At 62.2% G+C, this 9538-nt stretch overlaps 1 protein-coding gene across 19 annotated transcripts in view; it reads left to right on the top strand.

Moving 5' to 3' along the window:
- Nucleotides 1-1088: 1088 nt before the first annotated feature.
- LOC120385046 (alpha-2-macroglobulin-like protein 1) overlaps nucleotides 1089-9538 on the top strand; it is a 224513-nt gene continuing 216063 nt past the window's right edge. For 4 of the 19 annotated variants that reach the window (XM_039504140.1, XM_039504127.1, XM_039504136.1 and 1 more), the window contains exons 1-6: nucleotides 1091-1355; nucleotides 2094-2283; nucleotides 3570-3732; nucleotides 5515-5567; nucleotides 6903-6923; nucleotides 7736-7889. In XM_039504140.1, the coding sequence (XP_039360074.1) occupies nucleotides 1291-1355; nucleotides 2094-2283; nucleotides 3570-3732; nucleotides 5515-5567; nucleotides 6903-6923; nucleotides 7736-7889 (646 nt within the window). In that variant the 5' untranslated portion in view covers nucleotides 1091-1290. Of the gene's footprint in view, nucleotides 1356-2093; nucleotides 2284-3569; nucleotides 3733-5514; nucleotides 5568-6902; nucleotides 6924-7735; nucleotides 7890-9538 lie in introns of all 19 variants that reach the window. The other 15 variants (XM_039504137.1, XM_039504125.1, XM_039504129.1 and 12 more) reach the window with 8 other exon arrangements.

The following is a 9538-nucleotide window of genomic DNA, read 5'->3' as shown; positions in this document are numbered from 1 at the left end:
GTCAGGATCACCTGTACCTAGGCTACCATTCATGGTTAGTTCTGTGATCAGCTCCTCTTTATCTCTCAAGGCGAGGGCTCATACAGAACACTACCCTGGCGGATGGAACACTTTTTGACTTAGGAAAATATATAAGAAATTCCAAAGACATTTTAGTACTGACAGCACCCGACCGCCAGCATGTGTCACTCACATTGAAATCCCCCAGGATCACACAGCTTCTTTTCATACATTCTATAAATAGCTGCATAAGGAGCCACTCATCCCGTTCCTTCGTGGGATTTGGTGATCTGCCTCAGACACCAGCTAACCCCCCATCTTGTGCTGTATCGGTTAGGACAGGGATCCATAACCATTCAAGATCATTTTCTCCCAAGTTGTCAGTGACTCGGAAACAAGTCTGAGACACTCTACTGACCATGTGCAAATGGCAATGTTCTGTACTTTATAACCTAGCCAGAGCCTAGATTGACGTGGATTTTCATGGCAAGAGGAAAAACCCTTCTCTTCCCCTAGCACAATCCCCCTGCCAGATTTCAATTCCAGGCTCCAAAGCATGAAGGCGCTAGAACTCCTCAACAAAATGGTCAGGAAAATGGATTGCCCTGGAAAAAGCTACCTGTGCTACTGCCAACCGTGTTCTCAGAAATGCCTCAACTCGTTTTGGCTGAAAGTTTACAAAAAACATTCAACCCAAGGCAGAGCCTGAGCATGGAAATTTCATCCCCAGCCGTCCCAGTGCAGGAACGTTAGAAGCGATCGTGAATGGGGTTTTCATGAGACATGTTCAGCAACTTCAATGTTCTTCTCATTTGCATTGCAGTAGTGGGGTCGCTGCCAGAACCCACTTTAACGAACTCATTTCTCAGCAAGCTCCTCCCCCCTGCTCCTGCCAGGGCTTTCCCAGCATCTCGGCTACTGCACCACCACTGACCCCAAGAGGGGTCCCACCCCCTGCCGTGTGACCAATGCAAGGGGCCCCCTGGCTCCTCTGAGCCTTTGCCAGGCAGCATCCTCTGACTCAAGCTGCAAGAACCTGTCAGAGCCTCGAATCCAGCAGCTGGGGGTGGTGGGTAAATATTGTCCTTGCTGCGTCCCCCAGTCCTGCCAGAGACCTGACACAACCCTTGTTTACCCTGGATCAAAGGCGAAGCTCCAGCTCCAGAGTCTGTATCAGGGCAGAGCAGGCTGGTCTCCAGCACAGAGCGGGGGAGAGGGAGGAAGAAGGATCCAAAGGAGGGTGACGTGTGTGTGTCCCCTTGTGCCTGCCCGTCTGCCTGCACCCCAGGAATGGGGGCCCCAGTAACCTGCCTGCTGCTGCTCCTGCACCTCACAGCTGGGACGTCTGCAGAGCCGTAAGCCCTGTCCGTGTCTATCTGTCTGTTCATCTGTCTGTTCGCGATCCTCTGCGGCCGCCTGCTCCCGTCAGCCTGTCACCTCCTCAGGCCGCGGCCTGTCTCTGCCTGCGGGTCTGTCTAGCCCCAGCGCAGGGGGCCAGGCTGGGCTGGGTCTCTAGGCACCAGTGCAATAGAACAGAAATTACCCACGAACCCAGCGTGTTAAACCAACGTCTCAGCAGAACCGGGCAGCGCCCCGACGGTGCAAACGCCGAAGGGTTCCTGCGAGGGCGGGCGGAGGCCCCGGGGTGCAGACTGGGGTGGGGGTGGGGGTGGGCCTGTATCTAAGCCGGTTACTGGCTGCAAAGGGCTCAGGTGCTCAGTACAGCCCCAGACTAACCAGCCTCCCCCCCCCCCCGCCGTGCGCAGGGGTCTCTGCTCACTCTCAGCCCCACTAGCTGCCCCCTTCTGGGCAGACCGAGCAGCCGAGAGACCGGGGATGAAGGGGGACTGAACCCCTGTATGCGTCCCCCGGGGCCCCTCCAGCTCCACGGGAGGCAGGCTGGGGCGGGGGATGTAGCGAGGGGACCTTGCCCTGCCCCTGCCCTGTGGTTAGAGAAACAAATCAGCCTCCAGCACCATCGACGCAGCCCTGTCCCAGCAGGGGGGACACTCAGAAATCAGGAGTCACACCCAGTCCTGGGGGAGGCTCTGAGCTGTCCCCTCCCCCACTGCCCGGTGCTTTCCCCTCCCCAGGCACTATGTGGTGGTGAGCGCAGCCGAGCTCTACCACCCGCACACAGGGACGGTGTCAGTTCATCTCGGCGACCTCAATGAGACCGTCCGGGTGAGCGTCCGGCTGGAGAGGGGGGATGGGCCCAGCGCTATCACCCTGCTGGAGAGAGAGGTCCGGGAGCCCCGTCTGCACGAGAACGTGCGCTTCCAGGTGAGCCCCCGCCCGCAGCCATTGGCACGGCCCTGGGCACTGGCCCTGGGCACAGAGCCCGTCAGCCCCGGGTCTGCAGCACCAGGCCAGCTGGTCACTCATTGGGCAGCTGTAGCCACAGAACTCGAGCCCATCCCTCAGCAGCGACAGGCAGGGGGGAGCGGGGATGGGTGGGGGGCACAGAGCGCCCTGGCTTCCGACTCCATCGAGCGCCCCAGGTTCATGCTCCCTCCCATTCAGGGCCCCCAGCCTGGGGAGGGGGGTTGTGACAGATTTTCGTTACCAATCTGCCTGGAGCGTCAGGTGATCTGGCTGACGCTGCAGGATCGTTTGGGGGGGAGATGACGAACACACCAAGTGTTTACATTTTCAAGCTTTATTAATAAAATAATAAAATACAGCAGAGAGTGCTGGGAACGCTCCCACGTCACTCAGGGGAAGAAAGAAAGCTTTAGAGACCCAAGCCCTAACCCACTTTCATACTCACACACGGGTCAAGTCTGGGTGTAACGTCAGAAGAAGAGAGGGGGGAAGGTGGACGGGAGTGCTGTCCAGGGCCCAGGTCGTCCAAAGATCTGCTGTGCTCTCCAGATTGCTCCAGCTATCAGGAGGGTTTTAAGTCCTGGCTCATCGGGGGTGGGGTGGGGGAGTGCTCCATTCGGGGACCTCTGCTCCTGGTTCCCTCTGTCCCAGTGCAAACCAGCTTCCTGTGGCCTCCTTGACTTTCTCCAAAACACACCAGCTAGACTCTGTTGTCCTCTTTGTTTTCCTCTGTGCTGGCCTTCGCTTGCCTCGCTTGTTATGGGCTGGCTCTGCAGGTCTGTGTCTGTTCAATTAAATCTTCCTTTCTCACGGTTGGTTTGTGGATTTCGGGCCCCCCCTTTCTTGGTCGGCAGCCGAGAGTCAGATGTGTGCTGTGGCCTTGAGCTGGCTGGAGTTAGCATCTTATCTTCAGACTGAGCTTGCTGGCTGCAGTGTTGAGTTAACCCATTCTTTGCTTTCGTCTTTCTCTCCCCCCTCGGCCTCTCGTACCTGCAAAGGAAACTTCCACTCCCCGCTCACACACCTTTGACCCTTCCCAAAATGCTTTGCAATGCTAACAGCAGCGTTAGAAATATACAATGCAGATCTGCCTTCCCAGGGGACTCCCTGAGGGCGGGGGCCATTGAGTTGTGACAGGGTTCCTCACAAACACCACTGCTCCCCCACCCCCGTGCAATAGCGGGTCTGCGCCACGACCGGCCCATTACCAGCCACTGTGGCCTTGCTGGGGTCCCCGTGTACAGGTTCCAGCCCCGTCCGGGGGGCAGCAGGAAGTGGCAGAGCTGCACGTCTCGATCCGGGGAGATGCCCTGCAGTTCTCTGAGCGGAAGAAGGTGCTGCTGCGGGCGCTGAAGCCCGGGACCTTTGTGCAGACGGACAAGGCCGTCTACAAGCCGGGACAGACAGGTGAGAGGGCAGGAGTTGCTGGAGGGAGTTTCCTGGGGCCCCAGGCCCTTGGGATGGGATGGGGGCCTAGCGAGGGATTCGGGACTCTCACTTCTAGGCCTCTGTCTGCACCCAGCACCAAGAAATCCAAAGCCTGAGGCCTGTTTGGAGGCCTGTCTGGAACCAAGTGGGGGTCTCAGCCCGTCCTTGGTGATGGCACAGACACTGCAGGGGGCACCGATCGGCCTCCTCTGGCGGACTCAGCAGGGAGGTGGGAGGCTGGCTGGGCCCTGGAGGCTGAGCTCCATGAACAGCAGGTATCAGAGGCTGGGGGACACTAACCTTCCCCAAACAGCCCTGCGTGGCCCTGCCCACGCTTCGTCCCCGGGACCCCTCCTGCTTCCCGCTGGTGCTCTGCGGCTCTTCCCTCATAGCCGGGCCCCCGACTGGGGTGGGCTGGGGCTAGGGGGCCTGTGGTCAGGGACTCCAGGTGGCTGGAGCTGGTGCTCGGCTGCCCGGCGCTCCAGGCCTGGGGGCGCTGAAGGCTGCACTGCCCGACCGGGGGAAGGGTTGGCAGGCGTCTGGTTTTTTACCAGAACGCCCAGTCGAAAAGGGATCTGGTGGCTACGGTGAGCACTGCTGACTGGGCCGTTTAAAGTTCGGGTCGTGGCGCAGCAGGGCTAAGGCAGGCTCCCTGCTTGCCCTGGCTCCGCACAGCTCCCCGGAGCCAGCCAGCATGTCCGGCCCCGAGGCACAGGGGCGATCAGGGAAGCTCCATGTGCTCCCCCACCCTCAGCACCGGCTCCACAGCTCCCTTTGGATGGAAACTGCCACCAATGAGAGCTGCGGAGGCGGTGCCTGGGGGTGCGGGCATCACGCACTGCACAGAGCTGCCTGACCACCCCTCCATCTAGCCCGGGGTAGGCAAACTATTTGGCCTGAGGGCCACATCTGGGTGGGGAAATTGTATGCAGAGCCATGCATGTAGGGCTGTGGCAGGGGGTTGGGGTGTGGGAGGGAGTGCAGGGTGTGGGAGGGGGCTCAGTGCAGGAGGTTGTGGTGCAGGAAGGGTGTGGGGTGCAGGAGGGGGCTCAGGACGGGGGTTGGGGTGCAGGAGGGATGCGGGCTTCAGCCTGGTGCCGCTTACTTCGAGTGGCTCCGGGGTGGCAGTGGGGCTAAGGCAGGCTCCCTGCCTGCCCTGGCCCCACGGCGCTCCCGGAAGTGGCCAGCATGTCTGGCAGTGGCTCCTGGGGGTTGGGTGGGGCAGGCAACTCTGCCACACTCTGTCCTCGCCTGTGGGTACCACCCCGAAATCTCCCATTGGCTACTGTTCCCCTTTCCCAGCCAATGGGAGCTCCGGGGGTTGGGGATCTGGGGGCTGCACCACCTGCATAGTGCTTGGAGGCTGTGGGCTGCACCACCTACCCATCCAGGGCTCCACGGTGGAGGGTCTCAGGCAGCCTAGGGCTGGGGCGAGGGAGGGGGCATCTGCGGAGGGGTGGAAGGTAGGGCTCTAGCCTCTAGTCTCTGACGGGGGCAAGAGGGCAGGAGGGGGTGGGAATTGGGGCCGGGGACAAGCCTCTCACATGTCGCCCTTGCTGAACTCCCTTCCAGCCGCCCAGGGCAGGGCTGCGGGGGGAAGTGGGGGAAGCTGGCGCTGTGCTGCCCGGGCTGGGCCCATTCTGCGGGTTCACAGAGGCCGTCAGTGCCCAGGGCGTCCGGCTGGCACCTTCCCCAGCTGGGAATTCACTCAGACAAACCGAGCCGGGGCTGATTCCCGCCTCTACCTCTGCTCCTTTGCAGTGAAGTTTCGAATCGTCAGTTTGGACAAAGACTTCGTTCCCAGTACCCGGAAGGTGAGAGCTGGGGTAGGGGGTGGGGGGGCAGGGTAACAGGGCCCTGGTGCACTGGACACATTAGGTTTGTCTACACCAGGCTGCCTGTTCATCCGGTTTGAAATCAGACAGTCCTCTTCATGGGTGGTTTGCCCCCGTCCCGTGAATGCTTCTGTTTGGTATTGGATGGAGGGCCCCATTTGGCAGAGCGCGCTGCTCCACCCCTGCTGGCGTGAACTCACACACACCGAGTGTGCGAGGTCACGCCAGCGGGGACAGGCTCACGCCATTCCTGGAAGTACCGGGATGTCCGGTATTCTGGGAATGCCTCAGCCGCCACCCTGGTCTACATCAGAGTTTCTCAAACTGGGGTCTGTGGACCCCTGGGGGTCCCCGATCGAACTCCAGAGGATCCGCAGGCCCCGCTCATCAGTTCCTCCCCCTCCTTCCCTCTATCTCCCGGAGGCTACTGAAGCCAAACCGGGAGATTTCCGGTGCTAAAAGTCCGGTCAGCGGTGCAGCAGGGCTAAAGCAGGCTCCCTACCTGCCCTGGCTCCGTGCTGCTCCCGGAAGCATCCAGCATGTCCCTGGGGCGGAGGCAGAGGGTCTCTGTGGGCTGCCCCCATCCTGAGCGCTAACGTTTGAGAACCGCTGGTCTACACTGCTGCAGGGGGCGAGTCTCCCAGGGCAGGTAACAGCCTTGCAGTAGCAGGGCTTGTGCTGGCCAGCTGAAAACAGCCGTGTGGAGCAGCCCCCTGGGCTTCAGAGCCCAGTGCCTTGGGCAGTGGCCTCTGTTGGTGGCAGTCACTTCACTGCACAGAGAGGGTTGATTGCACATTGCATGGAGCCGGAGTGAGGGCGCTGGGCAGCCACTGGCTTTAGTGCAGTCTGTGATTGGCTGTGGGTGCCAGCCCCCAATGACAGTCATTAGCACCTTTCAGCCTAACCGTGCTGTGCGCTGAGTGAGGTGGCAGAATCGGGCCCAGTGTGGAAATACAGATTGACAGCTCCCCTCCCAGCCACCTCGCCCGGGCACTGGCTGCAGCGCAGACCCCCGGCCCTTAGACTGCCCCTTGGCAGAGACCCCAGCATCTCGCCCTGCTCCTCCACGCACAGACCAGCCACCCACTGCCCTGTACCCGCCACCGTGGGGTGGGGCACGGGAGGTGCGAGGGCTCCAGCCTCATGGGCTCCCCTTCCTGTCCCTGCTCCCTCGGTCACCCCCGCTGCTGTCCCCATGATCCCCCATGGCCCCAGAGACACCCCGGCCCTGGGGAGGTCACAGGCAGACCCAGGGGCAGTGGGGGGTGTTTCCTGTCCCTCTAACCAGCCATCTCCTGTCTGTTTGCTTTGCAGCTGCCCCTGGTGACCGTGCAGGTCAGTCTGTGCCTCTCCAGACTCCTCCTCTTCCTGTCTGGCTCATCCGAGGCCACCCGGGGGTGTTCAGTGGGGGGGATCCCAGAGGAGTCTGGGCTGTGACCACAGTGTCCAGCAATCCAGCCCTAGAGCCTCTGCCCTGCTGTGGGGGTGCAAAGGGTCCCAGAGCACAGGGCATTTCTGGGCTGGGCCCCATGGGGGGCAGGGAGGGGACATTGTGCCATCGGGGTACGTCCTCCCCACCCCGAGTTTGCAGCGTCTGGGGGTGTCTGTCCGGGAGGCAGGTGGGTTTGGGCCTGGCTGGGATCCCTGCCTGAGTCGCTCACCCCAAATGTTCCCAGCCCCGAACTCTGGGTCAGGCGTTGACGTGATCAGCCAGTGGGGAACTCAGTGGGGAGCTGCCTTGGGAGCCTGATGGGGGAAGGGCAGAGGAGGAGGGAGGGTCTCTGGGAGCAGCAGGGACAGAAGGGAGGGGTGGAGGTTTGGGGAGGGAGGAGGGGGGCAGGGAACGTACCCCCAGAGGCCTAGCACTGGGATGGAAACGGTCCCTACGGCGAGTTCCCTGGGCTTTGTCCAGGCTGGAGATGGGGTGTCCCTCGGGAGCCTGTTCCCCCCAGGGGCGGTGCCCTCGGGTCAGGGCTGAGGGACGCTGGCAGGGGCCCCCTTACCCAGCGGCTGCCCGGCGGTGCCTGCTCCAGGCGAAGGAGAAGGATTTGAGCCCTCGGGCGTCGATCCAGCACGAGGCTCTCGGGGGCTGCGGGGACGAGCCGTGTGTGGGGGCAGCGGCTGAGCAGGGCGTGTCCGTGTGCCAGGATCCCAACGGGAACCACATCGCCCAGTGGCGAGATGTGACTCCGCAGCAGGGCATCGTGGATCTGTCCCTCCCGCTGTCTGCAGAGCCGGCCCTGGGGACGTACGCCATCAAGGCGCCGGGGACGAGGCACTCGTTCAGCGTGGAGGAATACGGTGCGCAGCGGGGCCCAGGGCAGCAACCTAGGCCGTAGCTCCAGCATGTGTCCTCCACCTCCATCTCTGCTCCTCCTGGAGCACAAGGGGCTCTACACACATACACACCCTTCCCAGAGCTGGTGTTGCTGGGAGCAGGAGGGAAATGTCAGCGACCCCCTCTCCATCCTCGCCCCTCAAAACCTCCTCTGTCTCCTTCAGGGGAGGGGGAGAGAACAGCTCTGATGTCTCCCTTGAAAAGCTACCACCTGCCCCGACACCCCCCAACTGCCTCCCTCCCCCCACTTCCCCACATACCCTGCCCCTGAGCCCCCCTCCCACCACCTGCTCCCACCTTTCCCCTGCTGGCCAACCCCCCATTTTGCAAGTAGGAGGGAAAGAGCAGGCACCCCACAATTTCCCGCCCCAGCTGGTGGCCCACCCCAGCGCTGCACATTCACCTGGCCCCAACACACGCTCCCCTCCTGGGGCTTCTGGGCCTCGGAGCCGCCCAGCCAGCTCCTGTCAGTGCCCCAGGGCGGCCCAGACCCTGAGGGACAAACTGCCCTGGAGCAGCCCCCCCACGCGCTCCTCTCGGCTGAGCCCAGGGTGAATTTGGCCCTGTCTGGCCAGACTGCCTGGCGGGGCCCTGCTGGGGACGAGGTCCCAGCCGAACACCAGCTCCCGGAGGGGAACAGCCGGGACCTCATCAGCCAGGAGAAATGCCCACGTCCACTGGGCCCTCGTGGTCCCTGGCACATCCTTGCTCTCCACCCCACATGGTGCCTGGCACGTCCTCGCTCTGAGGCCCATGTCGCCCCTGGTCCAAACCTCAGCTCTGGTGACCATACCTCCCATTGTAGCCAGGACGGTCCTTTTTTCTTAAGCCCTGTCCCACTGACCCGACTTTTTTGGCAAACGTGGGCATTTGTCCTATTTGCTCTTGCCACCTTGATCTGTGGGGGGCAGAGGCACATGGGAGGGGGGCGAGCAGCGATGCCAGCCCCAAGCGGGGGTCAGGCAGGACGTGAGCAATCAGTGATGTCAGCCCCAGCCCCAGCCTGTGGGAAATATCCTCACCCTTTGGGAAATAGGGTCAGCCTGGCTCTAGCCCATGTCGTCCCTGGCGCTGCCCCGCCCTTGAGCACTGGGGCCAGGCAGTGGGGGCAGAGGCTGTTTTTCAGCTTTACTGTCAGTGGGGTTGAAAAGGCTCCTGCTGCCTGGGGTTGCCAACTTCCCACTCGCACAAAACTGAACCCCCTGCCCCGCCCCTCCCCCAAGGCCCCACCCCTGCTCCCTCCATCCCGCCTCCCTCTGTCATTCGCTCTCCCCACCCTCACTCACAAGCTCATTTTCACTGAGCTGGCTCAGGGGGTTGAGGTGCAGGAGGGGGTCTGAGCTCTGGGGTGGGGCCAGGGATGAAGGGGTTTGGGATGCAGGAGGGTGCTCTGGGCTGGGATCGAGGGGTTCGGAGGGCTGGAGGGGGATCAGGGACAGGGTGGGAGTTGGGGTGCAGAGGGTGGCTCAGGGGTGCAGGCTCCGGGTGTTGCTTATGTCAAGCAGCTCCTGGAAGCATCAGCATGTCCCCCCTCCAGCTCGCAGCCACGGTTCCCAGCCAATGGGAGCTGTGAGGGGCAGTGCTTGGGTCGGGGGTAGTGTGCGGAGTCCCC

The sequence above is a fragment of the Mauremys reevesii genome, linkage group 17 (assembly GCF_016161935.1).
Source record: "Mauremys reevesii isolate NIE-2019 linkage group 17, ASM1616193v1, whole genome shotgun sequence".
Classification (NCBI taxonomy): Eukaryota; Metazoa; Chordata; order Testudines; family Geoemydidae; genus Mauremys; species Mauremys reevesii.
The sequence above is the reverse complement of the archived record's forward strand: the minus strand, read 5'-3'. Positions and strand labels throughout refer to the sequence as shown.